The following is a 20,560-nucleotide window of genomic DNA, read 5'->3' as shown; positions in this document are numbered from 1 at the left end:
CTTATGTAACTACCATTCTTAACTATACAGGTTGCTGTCTTTTCTTTGGAAAGCTTTGTAGTAATTTTTTCCTGATATAACTGGGCAGTATTTGACTAGATTTATGTTATTTTGCTGAGATTACCAATACTGATTGTTAAAAAATGATAAAGTAAAAATTCAAAATGATACCTATTTTTATTATTATTATTTTTTAATGTTTGTTTATTCTTGAGACAGAGACAGAGCGTGAACAGGGGAGGGGCAGAGAGAGACAGGGATACATAGAATCTGAAACAGGCTCCAGGCTCTGAGCTGTCAGCACAGAGCCCGACACAGGGCTTGAACCCACGAACTGTGAGATCATGACCTGAGCTGAAGTCAGATGCTTAACCAACTGAGCCACCCAGGCACCCCTATTTTTATAGTATTGAATAAAGGAGGAGATTTCACTGTAATCTTCTATTTGCTTATTTGGTTAATGATCATTTGTTTATCGCCTCTATTAATGAGGCTAAAAAATAGGAAGTATATTAATGCGTGATGCCCTCAGGTGAGTGGTAGAAACTTATTCTGGAGAAAGTGTAAATTTTAAGGCAGTTACTTTTTCTTTTAGGTTTTACCCTTGTGATTTGCCCATTGATCTCTCTTAGGGAAGACCAGTTAATGGTTTTAAAACATTAGGAATTTCAGCTACCATGTTAAATGTTTCTAAGGTATGCTTCTGTGGTTCTTTTTTTTTTTTTTTTTTTAATTTAAACCCTTTACTGAAGTAGAGCCTTGGTTACAATTCAGTTGGTTCTAAAATTGTAGAATGATGGGGCGCCTGGGTGGCTCAATCGATTAAGCATCCAACTTCAGCTCAGGTCATGACGGTTTGTGGGTATGAGCCCCGTGTCGGGCTCTGTGCTGACAGCTCGGAGCCTGGAGCCTGCTTCAGATTCTGTGTCTCCCTCTCTCTCTGCCCCTCCCCTGCTTATGCTCTGTCTCTCTCTGTCTCAAAAATAAATTAAAAAAAAAAAAAAAAAACATTAAAAATATTTTAACTTAATTTAATTAACATAAAGTGTAAAAACAGATTAGATAGTAGTGGCCATGGTTGCATTTGATATGGGAATTAATATAACATGGGAGGTTTGTTATTCATCAGTGAGTAAATCTATTGAATTATTACCAAGGATGTGCAGGTATGTGTAACTCCTCTTCAGAAATAACTTTTAAAAAAGCTTTTCTAGAGAGCACACTATAGATGATGTTTAATAATTCTGTATTTTGAATCTTCATTATTAGCTAGTATTTTTAGAACAATGAAGTCATTTTTGCAGTTTTTTTTTACTTTTACTTAAGTGCCTATTTTACTTGTATTGCAGTGTTATGAATTGTTTCCTATGTTTGCTAAGATAATTTGGTGTCCCATCTTTGCCTTCTGAATTTTTAATTAGTGGTCTCTAATCTATAACTTCAATAACTGTATTATTTATGTATATATTTTTTAACTCATAAAGTAGATTAAGTTTCTATAGTCATTTTTTCTTTTTATAACTTGAGGGAAGCTGTTACAAATTAACTTTCATATTTCTGAACTTTGTAGATGTGATATATTTAGACTATAAAGCATTGCTACCTGATTTTATACATACTATTTTTGCATATTTTGAAATTTTTAAGTAGCTATGCAATCTCAAGATTTCTCACACTACCAGCTGAGATGACATGAAAGCGACTGTATTTTGTATTACAGCTTTGGAGATATATTCAGAATAAGTTCAATGGTGGTGATGGAAAATGTGGGACAACAGAAGCTTTATGAGATGGAGTCATGTTGTCAAAACATAACCAAGTAAGCCACATACCTTTTTTATTTAACTTTTTTATTTATTTGCATTTAAACATAAGCACAATTTGAAAGTCTAAGAAATTACTTTGAGTACTTGTTCACTAAGTAAATACACCGGTAGAGTATCAAGTATAAACCTGCAAAGCAAGTGTCTGAAGGATGGGAGCCAGTACATGAACTCTTAGGATCTGCCTTAATTCAAGAAAATATATTCTCTCTCTCTACCTGATAATCCTCCAAAACTATTTTTTTTGTAGTTTTTAAGTAAAACAAGTATACTAAGATGCTGATTGTTTTAGTTGAAGAATAATTGAAGTAGAATGTTGTATTAATTTCAGGTTTATAACATAGTGATTCAGTATTCTCATACGTTACAAAATGGTTACCACAAGAAGTCTAGTTGCCCTCTGTCTCCCTACAGAGTTGGTACAATATTATGGACTATATTCCCTCTACTGTACATTACATCCTGTTATCTTTATATAGTTATCTTTATATACTAGAAGATGATACCTCTTAATCCTATTTCATTCATCCCCTCTTTCATTGAAAGTTTTGATATAAATTGACAATGAACTTAAGCTTTTTAAGCTTGCATACAGCTGGCATACAGCTACATGCTTTATAATTTTGAAAAGGTGTATATAATAGGTTTTGAGAATTGAGCTTAGTAATGTATCATCTCACCAGCTGATGGGTTGATGAAATAAGAACATAGTTAAGCTTCTCCATAGGAAATAAATTTTAAGGCCATTCAGGGTGGTTTTAATGAGACCATATAATTCCCCAATGGCTTCTTAGTATTAGTTATCTTTATACTACTCAAAAATTTTGAACTGATAAGCAGTAGCTGGACAAAAATGCCATTTCTTTCCTATAGAGGGCACAATAATCTAGTTAAATAGGAAAATGAAAATTTCATTAGACATCCAGTAGACTCCCAAGAAGTACATTTTGCGATTTAAATTTTTTTTTTTTAATGTTTATTTTGCTTTTGAGAGAGAGAAAGACAGAGTGTGAGCAGGAGAGGAGCAGAGAGAGAGGGAAACATGGAATCCAAAGCAGGTTCCAGGCTCTGAGCTGTCAGCACAGAGCCTGATGCGGGGCTCGAACCCACGAACTGTGAGATCATGACCTGAGCCAAAGTTGGACGCTTAACCGACTGAGCCACCCAGACGCCCCTACATTTTGCGATTTAGAGTGAAACTGATACTGTAAAAGAAACTGCTTTGCTAATCAGGAAGATTATTTAATAGTTGCAAAATACTGAATTTCAAAGTGAATCTCTGACAACTTCATAAAGCAATGTTTAGGGTACATATGGAAAAAAATTATACATGGTGGGGAGAAGACCAGTGCCCCAAAGATGTCTAAATCCAAATTCCTGTAAACTGTAAGCTACCTTGCATGGCAAAAGGGGATTAAGATTGCAAATGGAATTAAGGTTGACAAGCAACCTTAAAGTAGGGATATAACTCTGGGTTGTTTGAGGAGTCCGGTATAATCCAAAGGGTCCTTAAATGTGGAAGGAAGCAGGAAAGGTCAGAATGATACTTATTGGCCTTGAAGATGGAGGAAACAGGGGCGTTAACCAAGGAATTTAAGGCAGTCTTTAGAAACTGGAAAGGACAAGGAAACAGATTCTTCCCTAGAGCCTCCAAAAGAAATCCATCCCTGCTGACACCTTGATTTTAATCTAGGGAGACCCATGTCAGACTTCTAACCTATAGAAATGTAAGATAATAAATTTGTGTTTTTTTAAGCCACTAAGTTTATGGTAATGTTATGATAAGCAATAGGAAAGTAATAGAACATATAACTGTGTTTTGGAATAGGAATTTTTAAAACTTGTTAGGTCATTTAATAATTTTTATCTCTAAATGTGTTTGCAATGTCACTGTGTATTGATAGCTCAACATTTTGATGAAGCATGCAAGAAAATGTGTGATAACGGATGTAAAGGCATTTGTTGAGTTCACTTTTTTCCTCACTGAAGTATAATTGACATATAAGGTTATTTTCAGGTGTACAACACAGTGGTTTGGTAAGTCTATACATTGTGCTGTGCCCACTATAAGTGTGGCTACCATCTGTCCCCATATAGTGCAATTACAATACCATTGACTACATTCCCTGTGCTGTAACTTTCATCCCCATTACTTATTCATTCCATTACTGTTAAGCTGTATCTCCCACTCTCCTTCACCCATTTTACCCTCTCTCCCCTCTAGCAAACATCAATTTGTGTTCTGTATTTATGGGTCTGTTTCTGGGTTTTGTTTATTCCTTTGTTTCTTAGTTTCTACATATAAGTGAAATCCTATGGTATTTATCTTGGACTTATTTCGCGTAATACCCTCTCTAGGTCCATTCATGTTGTTGCAAATAGTAAGATCTTTCTTTTTATGGTTGAGTAATATTCCATTGTGTATGTATACCACATCTTCTTATCCATTCATGTGTCAACAATGGACACTTGAGTTGCTTCCATATCTTGGCTGTAAAAATAGGAGTGCATAGGTATTTCTAAATTATTAGTGTTTTCATTTTCTTTGGGTAAATACTTGGTAGTGGAATTACTGGATCGTATGGTAATTCTATTTTAATTTTTTGAGTAACTTCTGTACTGTTTTCCACAGTGACTGTACCAATTTGCATTGGCATCAACAGTGCACAAGAATTCCTTTATCTCCCCATCCTCACCAACACTTGTTTCTTGTGTTTCTGATTTTAACTCTTCTGGCAATGTGTGAAGTGATCCCACATTGTGGTTTTGATTTGCATTTCCCTGATGACTAGTGATGGTGAGTATCTTTTCATGTGTCTGTTGGCTATTTATAAGTCTTCTTTGGAAAAAAGTCTGTTCAGGTCTTCTCCCCATTTTTTAAATTGGATTATTTGGCTTTTTTGGCTTGAGTTTATAAGCTCTTTACATATTTTGGATACTAACCCTTTATTGGATATGTCATTTGCAAATATCTTCTCCCATTCAGTAGGTTATCTTTCAGTTTTGTTTTTCTTCATTGTGGAAAAGCTTTTTTGGTGTGGACCCAATAATTTATTTTTGCTTTTGTTTTCTCTTGTGTTAGGAGACATATTCAGAAAAATTATACTATGGCTGATGTCAAAGAAATTATTGCCTAATGTTCTCTTCTGGCATTTTATGGTTTCAGCTCTCACGTTTAGGTCTTTATTCCATTTTGAGTTTGGTTCTATGTATGGTGTAAGAAAGTGGTTCAGTTTCAGTCTTTGCATGTAGCTGTCCAGTTTTCCCAACACTATTTATTGAAGAGACTTTTGCTTTATTGTGTATTCTTGCATTCTGTGTCATAGATTAATTGACCATGTAAGTGTGTATTTATTTCTGGGCTCCCTATTCCGTTCCATTGATCTGCATCTATTTTTGTGCTAGTATAATACTGTTTTGGTTATTACAGTTTTCTACTACATCTTGAAATCTGGGATGTGAAATCCAGCTTTGTTCTTCCTTCTCAAGATTTATTTGGCTATTTGAGGTCTTCTGTGGTTCCATACAAATTTTAGGATTATTCTAGTTCTATGAAAAATGCTATTGGTATTTTGATAGAGATTGCACTGAATCTGTAGATTGCTTTGTGTATTAGGAATTTTATCAGTATTCTTCCAATCCATAAGCATGGAATATCTTTCCATCTGCTTATGTTATCTTTAATTTCTTTCATCATTGTTTTTTTTTTTTCATTAAAGTACATGTTCTTTCACCTTCCTGGTTAAGTTTATTCCTGGGTATTTTATTATGTGTAGTGCAATTGTAAATGGAATTATGTTTTTATCTTTCTGCTACTTCATTATTAGTGTATAGAAACATAATTGATTTCTGTGTATTAATTTTGTATCCTGCAACTTTACTGAATTCATTCTAATACTTTTTGGTGAAGTCTTTAGGGTTTTCTTTGCATAGTTCTTTTTACCTACATATAGTGGCATTTTAATTCCTCCCTTACCAATATAGGTTTCTTTTATTTCTGGTTGCTGTGGCTAGTACTTCCAGTACTATGTTGAACAGAAGTGATGAGAGTGGACATCCTTGTCTTGCTCCTGATTATAGTGGAGAAGCTCCCAGTTTTTCATCATTAAGTGTAAGCTGCAAATTCTTCACGTATGACCTTTATTATGTTGAGGTGTGTGCCCTCTAAACTCACTTTGTTGACTTTTTGTCATGAGCAGATGTTGAATTTTGTCAGATGCTTTTTCTGCATCTATTGAGAGGATATGGTTTTTACTCTTCCTCTTATAAATATGTAATAGATTTGCCAGTATTGAATTATCCAGGTATCCCCAGAATCAATTCCACTTGACTGTTGAATGATCTTTTTAATGTATTGTTAAATATGGTTTGCTAATATTTTGATGAGGATTTTTGCATCTTTGTTCATTGGGGATATTGGCCTATAGTATTCTTTTTGTCTGTTGTTTTTGGTTTTAGTATCAAGGTAAGTCTGGCCTCATGGAATGTATTTAAAAGCTTTCCTTTCTCTTCTATTTTTTTGGTATAGTTTGAGGAGAATTAACTTTAGAAACTGGAAAGGACAAGGAAACAGATTCTTCCCTAGAGCCTCCAAAAGAAATCCATCCCTGCTGACACCTTGATTTTAATCTAGGGAGACCCATGTCAGACTTCTAACCTATAGAAATGCAAGATAATAAATTTGTGTTTTTTTAAGCCACTAAGTTTATGGTAATATTATTATTAGCATTAACTCTTTTTTAAGTGTTGGGTAGAATTTACCTATGAATGCATGCGATCTTGGACCTTTATTGGTAGTTTTTGGATTATCACTTCTGTGTTGTTCCTAGTAATCGGTCTGTTCAGACTTCCATTTTCCCTGATTCAGTTTTGGAAAATTACAGGTTTCTAGGAATTTACCTATTTATTCTAGGTTCTTTAATTGTTGGCATATAATTTTTCATAATACTCTTACAAGCTTTTGTATTTCTATGGTGTCAGTTGTTACTTCTCTTTCATTTCTGATTTTATTTGGGTCCTCTCTTATTTTTTCTCAATGAGTCTGGGTAAAGGTTTATCAATTTCATTTATCTTTTCAAAATACCAGTTCTTGGTTTCCTTGATCTTTGTTTCTCTTAAACTCTGTTTCATTTACTTCTGCTTTTATCTTCATTATATCCTTCCTTCTACTTATCTTGGGTTTTGTTCTTTTTCTAGTTCCCTTGGGCGTAAGGTTAAATTTCTTGTTGTTTGAGGTAGGCTTCTATTGCTATAAATTTCTCAGCACAGCTTTTGCTGTGTCCCAAAGATTTTGAACCATTGTGTTTCCATTTCCCTTTGTCTCCATGTATTTTTTGTGTAGTGGCATGTTGTTTACCCTCCACGTGTATATTTTTTGTTTTTTTTTTTGTCTTTAGATTGATTTCTAGTTTCATACTGTTGTGTTCAGAAAAGATGCAGTCTTAAATTTATTTAGACTTATTTTGTCCCCTAATGCCTCTGTTCTAGAGAATGCTCCATGTGCACTTGAAAGCATGTGTATTCTGCTCTTTTGGATGGAATGTTCTGTATGTGTCTATTGTGTGCATCTAGTCTAATGTGTTGTTCAAAGACAATGTCCTTGTTGACTTTCTGCCTTTATGATCTATCCATTGATATAAGTGGAGAGTTAAAGTTCCCTACCATTACTACATTACCATTAATTTTTCCCTTTGTCTGCTTATGTTTGCCTTATGTATCTAGATTCGTATGTTGGGTGCATACATAGGATTGGTACCTTTATTATTATGTGATGCCCTTCTTTGACTCTTGTTACAGTCTGTTTTAAAGTTTATTTTAACTGCTACTCTGGCTTTTCTTTTTGCTTTCATTTGCCTAGTAAGTTTTTCCATCCCTTCACTTTCAGTCTGTATGTGTCTTTAGGCCCAAAGCAAGTCTCTTGGGCAACAGCTAGATGAGTCTTGATTTTTTAATCCATTCCACCATCCTATGTCTTTTGAGTGGAACATTTAGACCATTTACATTAAAAAAAAATTTTTTTTAACGTTTTATTTATTTTTGAGACAGGGAGAGACAGAGCATGAACAGGGGAGGGTCAGAGAGAGGGAGACACAGAATCTGAAACAGGCTCCAGGCTCTCAGCTGTCAGCACAGAGCCCGACGCGGGGCTCGAACTCATGGACTGAGAGATCATGACCTGAGCTGAAAAAGTCAGCTGCTTAGGCCGCTTAACCGACTGAGCCACCCAGGCGCCCCTAGACCATTTACATTTAAAGCAATTATTAATAGCTGTATACTTACTGTCATTCTGTTGATTGTTTTCTGGGTGTTTCTGTAGCTTTTCTCTGTTCCTAGCTTTCTTTGTGATTGCTGACTTTCTGTAGCGTTATGTTTGGCTTTCTCTTTTCTTTTTCATTAAAAAAAAATTTTTTTAATGTTTATTTTTGAGACAGAGAGACAGAGTGTGAGGGGGGAGGTGCAGAGAGAGAGGTAGACAGAGAATCTGAAACAGGGTCCAGGCTCTGAGCTGTCAGCACAGAGCCAGACACAGGACTCGAACTCACAAATCATGAAATCATGATCTGAGCTGAAGTTGGACCCTTAACCAACTGAGCTGCCCAGGAACCCCTATCTCCTCATTTTATTTCCTTTCTTTTTTTTTTTTAATATTTATTTTGACAGAGAAAGAGAGAGGGAGAGAATGAGTAGGGGAAGGACAGGGAGTGAGGGAGGGGGAGAGAGGAGCCCAAAGCAGGGCTCAAACTCATGAACTGTGAGATGAGGACCTGAGCCAAAATCAAGACACTTAATTTAACCTACTGAGCCACTCAGGCACCCCCTTTTTTTCACTTTGAGTGTAGATGACACACAGTATTACAAGTACAACATAATGATTCAGTAACTCTGTTATGCTGTGCCCATCACAAATGTAGCTACCATCTGTCCCCATGCAACACTGTTAAAATACCACTGACTATATCCCATATACTGTACTTTTTCCTTTTTTTTTTTTTTCTTTTTTTCTTTTAACCTAATTTGGTTTTGGGTTTGTGGTTAGCATGCGGTTCCTAAAGAACATCCTAAATATAAAGCAGTCTATACTGAATTCATGGGCATTTATAACACACTCGAAAAGAACTTCCTTTTCACTCCCCTCTCCATGGTTTATGTTTATGTTGACAGTTTTACATCTTTTTATATATAGTTTCCTTATGTCTAATATGTATTTTTCTTTTCCATTTAGAGAAGTCCCTTTTGCATTCTTGGAAGGCCAGTTTAGTGGTGATGAATTCCTTTATCTTTTGTATGGGAACTCTCTCTCCTTGAATTCCGAATGATAATCTTGTCATGTATTCTTGATTGTAGGGTTATTTGTTTTTGTTTTTTTCCGTTCAGCACTTTGAATGTATAATGCCACTCTTCTGGCCTGCAGAGTTTCTGCTGAAAAATCAGCTGAGAGCTTTTAAGGGGTTTCCTTCTTTCTTACTATTACAATTCTCTCTTTAGCCTTTGACATTTTAATTATGTGTTGTGGTGTGGACCTTGAGTTCATCTTAGGGGGGGCTCTAAAATGCTTCCTGAATCTGGATGTCTAGTTCTTTCCCTAGGTTGGGAAGTTTCCAGCTATTATTTCTTCAAATAAATTTCTGCCCCTTTCTCTCCTTCTGGGGTCCTTATAATATGAATGTTTGTTCACTGGATGTTGTCAACAGATCCCTTAACCTATCCTCATTTTTAAAAATTCTTTATTTGGGGCAGGTGGCAGGAGGGGGACAGCTGACTAGCTCAGTAGGTAGAACATGCGACTCGATCAAAGAGTTGTGAGTTCAAGCCTCACGCTGGGCATAGATTTTACTTAAGAAAAAAAAAATAAATCTTTATCTTTGCTGTTCAGTTTGGCTGCTTTCCATTACCCCATCTCCCAGATCGTTCTTCTGCATCGTTAATCTACTTTTGATTCCCTCTAGTGTAGTTTTCATTTCAGTTGTATTCTTCAACTCTGGTTTTTATTTTCCAGTTCTTTGTTAAAGTTCTCATGGAGTTCTCCCACTCTTTTCTGTAGTCCAGTGAACATCTTTATGATCAATTACTTTAAATTCTTCATCAAGCATATTGCTTATTTTGATTTCATTAATTTCTTTTTCTGAGGTTTTGTCTTGTTCTTTCATTTAGAGCACATTCCTCTGTCTCATTTTGCTTAACTTTGTTTCTATGAATTAGACAGAAGAGCTACTCCTCCTAAACTTGAAGGAATGGTCTTTATGTGTGGTTGTCCTCTGTGTAGACTGTATGTATCTGGTGACTTTTGCTGTCTGGCATGGGATGGGGGGTGCAGTGTACCCCCTGCTGGCGCTGCCCTGGTAGAAGAGTGGTAGATTAAGTGGGTGTGGGCTGGGGGTGGGTCCTGAGGCTCTTGGCATTGGGTGCCCTGGCAGGAAAGCTAATGATGAAGTGGGCACAAGCCATGGGTAGTCCTGGGGTTCTCCGTGCAGAGGGCACCCTGACAGGATGGCTGAAATCCAAGTGGGTGTAAGCTGGGGTGTTCTGGGATGTGCAGAAGGTACTTTGATGGGGGCAGTTGGAGCTGAGGTGGGTTGTTGGCTGGGCACGTCACTGGGTGCTTTGTAAAGGGGACAACTTGGACAATTATAGCTGAAATGGGCATAGGCTGGGGTCACTCTAGGGTTCTCTGTATGGAGGGTGCCCTGCAAGGAAGCTCAAGTGTGGGTGTCCTGGCAGGGCAGCTGGAGCTGAAAAAAGGCATCAGCTGGGGGTGTGCTGAAAAGCTGTCTGAAACCACAGTGGTGCAGGCCTGAAGTGTTCCAGTGTGCTTTGTGCCTGCCTCAGTGTGGTGAGATAGCTGGAGCTATAGTGAGCGCCGACCAGGGCTTCCTGGTATGCACCACCATGGGGCTGCTTTGGTGGGACAGCTGGGGCTGGTGTCAGGGCTGAGGTGGCAGGCTGGTTAGGACACCTGGACCCTGCTCCCATCTATGCTGTCAAGGTTGTGGGAGGGTGCATAAGCTGTGGCACATATTAGACCTTCCAACCCAGAGAGAGTTGCAGCAGCTCCCCTCCCGTTTAGCAGGGTTCAAGGGCTACTTTATATTCTAGTTGCTCTTTTAAGCCAGGGCTGTTATTTTCTGTGGCCCAGGGTAGATGAATCTGCTCCTGGTACCTCATTACTATCCTCCCCACTACAGTTTGCAGCATCAGGGGTGGGTACCCTTGGTTACCATGTCTGTCTCTCTTGCTGTTCTCCATGTGGTGTATCTTTTATTGTACAGAAGCTGTTCAGTCAGTCCTCAGTTCTTCAAGAGGAGTTGCCTATAAACAGGTGTAGATTTGGTGCGCTCAGTTCAGGATCTTCCTATGTTGCCATCTTGGATTGGAACACTCCCTAGTTCATTGTTTAAATCTTTATAGGCTAATATATATAGCTAGGACTACATGGGGGCAATACTAGATCCCAAAATGGATTTAAAAGATTAAGCAAGCTGTGAACAGCATTTTCTAGATTCAAAAGTAACACAGTTTTAAACAGTAAAATAATAAAAGGATAAAAGGGTAAGTGGTATGTGTATGGATCTATATTGCTGTACTAAGGGCATGTTAAATTTTTAAGAAATGAAGGGAAAAGTTTAAATCCCTCTGAATAGAAATGCTATTTAAGAAAAGGCTAATCTCTAAGAGTTTATAGTGGCTGATTGGAAAGAGAAATTCCATGCAAAAGAGTGAATTATTTTTGAACCACGTAATGGCTAATCACTCATAAGACACTAATATAGATAGCAGTGTTTGGGTGCTGTAGTTGAACTTTTTTTCATCCTGCATGTTTGTTATATCTGAAGAGCTGGACTAACCAGTTCCCCTTCACAGGAGTTCTGACACCTGGTGGGTGAAGGTAACTATGGTCTTAAATTTGCAGCCAGAGAAACTTCTGAGTTTATTATGCTGTGCTATACTCACCAGTTAACAAGAGTCTGATATATAAATCAGGGTACTAGAATCAGTAATTAGGAATATCTGATGATGAGGACATTCTTGTCTCTAAACAGTGTACCTAGGAAGCCACAGTTTCCAGAATACTGTGTAATGAGCACAAATCAGGTAAATATGAAGAATAGGCTGATTCTAAGTATCTCTCAATCATGTCTGGCAGACACTCTGGTTCCTAGAGCATATCCAAAGGCCTTCTGGTAACCAGGTTATTTTCTTTACATCTCTGTAAATTCAACAATGTCTTACAGAGACTGTAACAGTTTAGTGACAGACTTGAGGAATATCCTAATTTTAGTTCAGAACAAATTAACAAGTCAGTGTTTAGGGTGGCTCATGTTGAGGACTCATTTTAAGCCAGTTTAATAACTAGAATAGCCTGTCCTTGTAATTCCCAAATCCCAGTTGCCTATTTCATTACAGCATGTGAAAGATGAAACATCTAACAGCATACTGCAGAGATCTAATCAAGATCCTGAAGTAGGCAGAGGACTTGTTCACAATACCGGTTGTGATCAACACTGGTTGAGAAGTCTGCCTGCGCAGCAAAGGTTGAACCGATACTCTCAAGCCTGTGAAACCATGCTGTGTACCACTGTGTCCATAGATTTAGGGTTTCTCAGACAACATATCCCTTCAAGATAAGGCTCATATTTGAGTAGATATTTGAAGACAAAAAAACTAGGCCACTGACACTTAACTAAAGAGCTAACCGATATAGAAGGATCCAGGGGGACTATTAATCTGAAGAGAAAATGCAACAGCTGAGTTTTTACCAAAGTGTTTGTTTTTGTTTGTAGACTGAATCACTTCAAACGTATCATTCTAAAGGAGGTGATAAAGAGGGAAGAAAACAATTCAGGTAACTTCCAAAAGTCTGCAAACATGCTTCAGCGATCTAAGAATAGAGTGTTTCCGAATTTTCCAAGAAAACATTTTATGCACGTACACACTATTATTTTGTAGTTTAAGACAATTTCATTAATATTAAAGGCTTGAACACTTGAGATCATGATTTATAAAAATTGACAGTATAAAATGAGAAAAATGTAAACTAAAGTTCACATAAACTCGTATTATTTTTACATAACTGTTGATAGCAAGTGTTATCACGTGGAATATTTTAAATAGGCTTATTACAAAGGGAGTGATTTCAGCTCTTAACAGCTGTGGAATCCAAAACCAAACTGTAAGCCTCTTGAAACCACAGCCCTCTCTAACATTTCAATCAGAATGATTCTGGTGTACCAGGCCAAGTTGTTGGCTAAGTAGATCACAACCTAGCTGAATCTGCCCCAAAGGTAAATTAGAAATGAATAACTTAAATTTACATTAAGTGCTAGGTTTTAAGTTAGAAAAAATATATTTTAAAACTTTGCCACTGAAATCATTATCACTTCTATTAAATTTTACTTTATTGTGACTTTGTATTATTTGGAACATTCTGTAGCTCTTGAAATGCTTTTATTAATCAAAATAATCTTCTAAATCAATATTGGGATCTAGCAGATCTTCTCCATATGATGAAAGATCCATTTGATTTAAAATTAAGTTTTCAAATGTTTCTTCTAAATCAGTTTCACCAATTAAGACAGCTCCCATCATGCGCCCATTCTGCATGACGACTTTGACGTATTCTTGTCCTTTGGTACATCTCAGCATTAATTCATGATCTGAACCTAAGCCCTGTGCATTGTATTTTCCCAGCAATACAACCTAAACGCAGGGATAAAGTACAAAAAGGAAACACGGTATGTAGTTACACTGTGTTATGCTAGAATAGCACTGCATTTATTATACAGATGACACTAACACACAATCTATATATGAACATTAAAAATATCTAGTGAATTAGCAAATATGCAGGATCTGGACTACATTAGCTTAGAGTTATGATTTAATCTCCTTAAGTCTTACCTGTGTTCTTCCTTATCAGTAAATTATCAAGAAAAAACTTGCCTCAGAGTAAAATAAGTATGGCAGAGTACCTGGTTCATTTTTGAGTATGACAGCTATTAGTTCCCCTTACAAGGCAAGGATGGATCTCAAATGAAATGCAGAAATGCATCAACAGGGAGTAAGTCTAGAAGAGATGCCCCCCCCCACCCCCACCTTTAACTATAAAATAGTATCGTAGGAAGGTAGGTGGTGATTAGGAATTAAGACCAGCAGTAATACCAGGTACTGATTTGCAAGAAATGAGATGTCATTTTTTGGTAAAATGACTAAAACCATATATTTACTTACTCAAATGATAAAATTACATAATTAAAGGCGAACAAGCAGAAAAAGGCACTACTTTGTTTATCTTACCTTATAGTTAAAGAATTTTGTTACGTGAGCAAAAAGTTCAAAGCTGAAGTCCATGTCAGTAGATTGTCCTAAAGTAGCTGCGGCCATGCACTTGGCTGCGTACCACCCCATCTGTCTAGCCTGGGTCCACAGCCTCATCTGAAATAAAAAAATGTTATGAGATATAATGTTCATTGTCCATACTTAAAAAATGCTAGCACCTTAACCTTACAGAATTGCTTAAAGGGCTTCAATATTGAGAGTCCTTGAGATTGGTTACATCTAGCTAGTCAGATGACCAGCTGGATTGTCTTTGCCATAGAAGCAATCACCATTCCACACTAACCAAAACTGATTCCGCTATTTGAGAATTCTAAAATTAAAGGATGATACCAACTCTGTACGTTTCAATAAACTATAACAACTAAAACATTTCAGGGTACACCAGGGAAGAATAATACTAATTAACTGGTCTCCTCTCACAGAGTAAGTTTATCATCAGCATAAATAGAGATGAGAAATGATCACTGAAAAATTCATTCCTTTTCCTAATCCTTAGATTTTGGTGCTATATAGTTAAGGCTTCTCATGCAATAAAACCTCAGTGGTCAGGCAGATCGATATATTAGTTGGTGTCCTAACAGCCTCAAGAAATGTTACCAGATTTCAGCAACCAATGCTGGGAATTCATTTTAAATTCTTCCCTTAGGTTATCAGTGATCCTGCATAGAACACTGGCCTTGGAAGTCAAGAGATTTAAATACCAACTCTTCTACATATTTAAGTTTTTATTTCTACTTATTTAACTGAGCCTCAGTTTCTTCACCTGAAACAAAAATGTATACCACCTATTCAATGGCTATTAAGAGATTTAAATAAGCTAGCCTACACTAAGCAATTAGTAATGTCCTTTTGTGTGCAAAACTAATACCACAATCATTTCTGATAGATTTCTATAAACATAAACAATGTATACCAGCTTCAAGGTCCCTTCAGTCTGTGTCTCGGACTGTGTAAAACAAATTAATTAGTGTACTTATTTATTATTTACTGCTTCTGCAAATTAAGAGACAGGGTCTATTAGATCCACTCAAGAGACACTTGTCATTTTTGGACACGGACTATACCAGAGTTTATGACATCCATTAAGGATGTAATTTACCCTAAACGGTTTAAAAGCGTTAAAAAAATCCCACAAACTCAGAGTTTATGATAGATCTGTCACAGAAGTGAAAGAGAATGATTACAGAGAAAACTGAAAAGAAGCTAGCACTCTTTTTAAAAAAAAATTAAAATTTTTTTTAACATTTATTTTTTGAGGACAGACAGAGACAAAGCATGAGTGGAGGGTGTGCAGACAGAGAGGAAGACACAGAATCCAAAGCAGGCTCCCAGCTGTCAGCACAGAGCCTGATGCGGGGCTAAAAACTCACGAACCATGAGATCATGACCTGAGCTGAGTCTGACGCTTAACTGACTATACCACCCAGGCGCCCCTAGGCTAAAAGCATTTTTATATGATTGTCAGCTCTGCTGTAGGTAAAAACACACAAAGTAATGAAGCTGCCTCTTAAAATACATCTAGCTCTTCTGCTACTTCACACTCCATGGTTGATCTGAAGGAGTAATATCCCTACCTGTGGAGCTGGTCTCACACAGAGTGTTGCCTGGGTCTTTTATCTGTAACATCTACTGTGTCTCTCCTCCCCCTGAGACCACCTCACCTATGACCACGGTCTGAGTATCTTCCTCAAGGATTTCTCCTCCACCATTAGGAGGAAGTCTATGCCCAGTTCAATGGAGGTGTTCAGCTGAGGAAGGCTGTTTACTATAGGAAATTTTTTCAGTCACAGTTCTCACAGGGACAGAATAGGGTCATCATTTATCTACATGGTTTATACCTCAGTAATTATTATTATTTTTTTTTTTTAATTTTTTTTTTTTTCAACATTTATTTTTGGGACAGAGAGAGACAGAGCATGAACGGGGGAGGGGCAGAGAGAGAGGGAGACACAGAATCAGAAACAGGCTCCAGGCTCTGAGCCATCAGCCCAGAGCCTGATGCGGGGCTCGAACTCACGGACTGCAAGATCGTGACCTGGCTGAAGTCGGACACTTAACCGACTGCGCCACCCAGGCGCCCCTATACCTCAGTAATTATTAATCTAAAGCTGTGCTGTCCAGTCTGGCAGACACTAGACACATGTAGCTATTTAAACTCAAGTGCTCAATAGAGATACGTAGTTAGTGACTACCTGACTGGACACTGCAAAGGTACAGAACATTTCTGTCATCGCATAAAGTTCCACTGGACAGGGCTGATAAACTACTGTTCCATCACTATATAATAACTTACCAAAAGGGAGAATTCTTTAATTGTCACAAAAAACTCTATGACAGCTTCTTAAAGTAAAAAAGTTGGAAAACCAGATATTTAGATTTGCTGGTAGCAACTCCTTTACCGTCAGATGGATGTGATCCTGGATGCTGGCTTACCTGCTGCCACACTGGGCTGGGCTGCCATGACGCAGTGCAGATGTCACCTGCAGCATAGATATCAGAGAGAGACGTGTGCATGTGATCATCCACTTTCAGGCCACCATCTTCGCCTAGATCAAACTAAACAATGTTTCTTATGAGAACACATGGGAAGAAAAGTGAAAGATGGCTTTGTCATTCTAAAGTAAAAGAACAAGTCACATTTGTACACCTTGGTATGCTGATCTTTAATGAGAAAGTAAATAATAGCTGAAAGTTTACATAACTCAGCTCAATTTCCAGGGGATCAAAATGCTACTAAGACAGACCAACTCAAAAATTCTTAGACTTTCAACATCAGGAACACTCAGTAACCATGACTACCCCACTCATAATTACAATATTCCAGTTTTGTGAGCTTTAAATGCTAAAAGGCAAAAAAGACAAGATAGTTTCTCTAAAAGAAATCACTTGTGAATCCATAGGTGTCAGTCTCTTACCAACCTTTAGACAAATGAACTGTGCATTATGTTCCATCAATGATGACATTTATGCTGGGATGTTAGCTGCTTAAGGACTTTATGCAATAAGAAATACTGCAAATCCAAACATGAATATGATCTAAATTGTTTTCACCTTCCATGAATTACAGTTTTACACTAAAGCAAGGAACAGTTATTTATGCTTGAAAGTTAAATTTCATACAGTACTTTAAAAATATTCACAGCATGAGGCACCTGGGTGGCTCAGTCAGTTAAGCATCCGACTTTAGCTCAGGTCATGATCTCACAGTTTGTGAGTCTGAGCCCAGTGTCAGGCTGTGTGCTGAGAGCTTGTTCAGAGCCTGGAGCCTCCCCTGGATTCTGTCTCCCTTTCTCTCTGCCCGTCCCCCTGCTCATACTCTTTCTCTGTCTCTCTCAAAAATAAATAAACATTAAAAAAAATATAAAAATATTCACAGCAGGACAAAAAAAACTTCACCTTACATTGTTGCCATAGAGAAAAGGTTCTATATTTGGTGTAACTCCTGTAGCACTGACAATGAAATCACAGCCGTATATCTTTTCACTGGTCAATTCCACATATACAGGCCATACCTCTAAAACAAAACAAAATAAACAAAACCTTTATTCTCCAATGTAATCACCACAAGTTATCCATAGCATTATGTGACTATAATACCTAGAATAAAGGGTGAAAGAAAATGGTAGGAGAGTACTTTAAAACAACACTGCTTAATAATTTTTATAAGGCACATTTGCTAAAACAATTATAATACAATCAACATTATCTCCTTGTTTTGGGTATACTTATAACATTACAGCATTCTAAACATTTTCCCTTCAAATTTAGACCTAGACCTTTTCTAACAAAGTACATTTAAATTGATAATCACTTTATAAATTATTTATCTAAAAATATTAATACATTATATACTCCAGAGAGTTTAGCCCAACTACATTACTCATTTTTCTTTATTTTTTTTTTTTTAATTTTTTTTTTTCAACGTTTATTTATTTTTGGGACAGAGAGAGACAGAGCATGAACGGGGGAGGGGCAAGAGAGAGGGAGACACAGAATCGGAAACAGGCTCCAGGCTCTGAGCCATCAGCCCAGAGCCTGACGCGGGGCTCGAACTCACGGGCCGCGAGATCGTGACCTGGCTGAAGTCGGACGCTTAACCGACTGCGCCACCCAGGCGCCCCTACATTACTCATTTTTCAATGTTTTCCCTTACTGTTCTTAGTCAAACTGTAACATTAACTCTTCCCGTGGAAAAATTCAAAGAATTCAAAATAATGGAATATTACACACTAGTTTGAGTGTATTTCTTCAAATAGTGGTAGGTCTCACAGGAGATGTGGAACAGGAATTAGTCCCAAATTACAGATTTTCAATCTGATTTGGGGGAAGTCACTTCATCTCTGAAAGCATAAAGGTTTTTTTAGTTTCTTTTTGATCTGCAAGATATTCCATTTGACTCACAGAGTTGTGGTGGGCAAAACACCATGAATGCCATGTAAAATGTGATGCTCACTATATCAATTATTAGGAAACTTGAAGATTAAGTAGTGAAAAGGAAATGACTTACATTAAGTAATGATTTCATGTTTACTTTTTTTTTTTAAGTTTATTTTTGAAGGAGAGACACAGCATGAGTGGGGGAGGGGCAGAGAGAGAGGGAGACACTGAATCCAAATAGGGCTCCAGGTTCTGAGATGTCAGCACAGAGCCCAAAGTGGGGCTCGAACTCACAAACTGTGAGATCATGACCTGAGCTGAAGTCACACACTTAATGGATTGAGCCATCCAGATGCCCCTCATGTTTATTTTTTATATTTAAGTTTCCTCCTTTTAAATTACTGGTTATTACATTTTTTCTTAATTACTTACCGTTATCAGTTGTGACTGGCTGATTATGATGGTCTCTCGGAAAAGGCAAGGACTTTTTCCTCGAAATTCTAAATTCTTCCTGAAGGTAGATTTTCTTTACTTCACACATAGTTTCAATGTGAATCTTACGAGAAAACTAAAAGAAACAATGGTTACCATAAATAATACTTCCCAAAAGACTGATTTGGGTTACTGATAAAAAAAATTACAATACACTTGTAGAAACATATGGAAAATATAAATGAAAACACACTGGATGCCCCCATATAATCTTGTTTTCTGTTTGTGAAGGCAGTAAGAAGAAATCCATTCAGAACTTAAGAGAACAAGTAGTTGCACTAACAGGTAACACCAAGGGATGCTTTTTAAGATAAGCCTCGCTGATAATTACAAATATATTTTCTAAATATTTCAACTGTTAGAGAACTATAAAACCCTCTTGAGGGCAGATCTATGTTGATTTACTTACTATTATATCCCAGAACCTTAGTAAAGTACCAAGTATGTAGGAGATAACGTTCACTGAACCAAACTGCTGAGGTTCTCAGTTTAAAAATACCACTAAACTTGAATCTGAAGGTGCAGAAGAACTGATTTTGCATAATTTCTATCACAAAAGTGAGGTATAACATGAAGCCAGCTCCTCTCCAAACTACCTGAGGCTGAAACCATACAAAGTAATAAGAACTCCGTGTATGCTTCTTACAGTATTTACATATCATAGCCTTTTAGCAATTATTTAAAAACAAATACCTAATAAATGAGTAAAAGCAAATCATCTTATCCAATTAAGGTATTAAATGTGTATTTAGAATTTATCAAATAACCTGTAAAATATTATAATGCATAGGAGGTGACCTTTAAGAAAAGATTACTTTAAAATAGGACAGGTATATTCACTATAGAAATCTCTGTGCCTGGAGAATTAAAAAGAAGGGCAACAGTGTTTGTTTGTTTTTAATGTGTGAAATTTACTGTCAAATTGGTTTCCATACAATACCCAGTGCTCATCCCAAAAGATGCCCTCTTCAATACCCATCACTCATCCTCCCCTCCCTCCCACCCCCCATCAACTCTCAGTTTGTTCTCAGTTTTTAAGAGTCTCTTACGCTTTGGCTCTCTCCCACTCTAACCTCTTTTTTTTTTCCTTACCCTCCCCCATGGGTTTCTGTTAAGTTTCTCAGGATCCACATAAGAGTGAAAACATATGGTATCTGTCTTTCTCTGTATGGCTTATTTCACTTAGCATAACACTCTCCAATTCCATCCACGTTGCTACAAAGGGCCATATTTCATTCTTTCTCATTGTCACGTAGTACTCCATTGTGTATATAAACCACAATTTCTTTATCCATTCATCAGTTGATGGACATTTAGGCTCTTTCCATAATTTGGCTACTGTTGAGAGTGCTGCTATAAACACTGGGGTACAAGTGCCCCTATGCATCAGTACTCCTGTATCCCTTGGGTAAATTCCTAGCAGTGCTACTGCTGGGTCATAGGGTAGGTCTAGTTTCAATTTTTTGAGGAACCTCCACACTATTTTCCAGAGCAGCTACACCAGTTTGCATTCCCACCAACAGTGCAAGAAGGTT

General features: G+C 37.2%; 1 protein-coding gene and 1 pseudogene across 6 annotated transcripts in view; one reads left to right on the top strand and one right to left on the bottom strand.

The window, feature by feature from the left end:
• LOC123591555 (ATP-dependent DNA helicase Q1-like) overlaps positions 1-20,560 on the top strand; it is a 54,280-nt gene that overhangs the window by 23,659 nt on the left and 10,061 nt on the right. For 3 of the 6 annotated variants that reach the window (XR_006709405.1, XM_045466023.1, XM_045466021.1), the window contains exons 2-3: positions 1,721-1,819; positions 12,602-12,663. Coding sequence is in view for 4 of the 6 variants with exons in the window: in XM_045466023.1 (XP_045321979.1) it covers positions 1,721-1,819; positions 12,602-12,663 (161 nt within the window). In the remaining 2 variants the exon portion in view is untranslated. Of the gene's footprint in view, positions 1-1,720; positions 1,820-12,601; positions 12,664-14,802; positions 15,373-20,560 lie in introns of those variants that run through there. The other 3 variants (XR_006709404.1, XM_045466022.1, XM_045466024.1) reach the window with 2 other exon arrangements.
• Positions 12,567-20,560, bottom strand: part of LOC123591554 — a 29,223-nt pseudogene continuing 21,229 nt past the window's right edge.

This window comes from Leopardus geoffroyi, chromosome B4, assembly GCF_018350155.1.
Source record: "Leopardus geoffroyi isolate Oge1 chromosome B4, O.geoffroyi_Oge1_pat1.0, whole genome shotgun sequence".
Taxonomy (NCBI): domain Eukaryota; kingdom Metazoa; phylum Chordata; class Mammalia; order Carnivora; family Felidae; genus Leopardus; species Leopardus geoffroyi.
The sequence above is the reverse complement of the archived record's forward strand: the minus strand, read 5'-3'. Positions and strand labels throughout refer to the sequence as shown.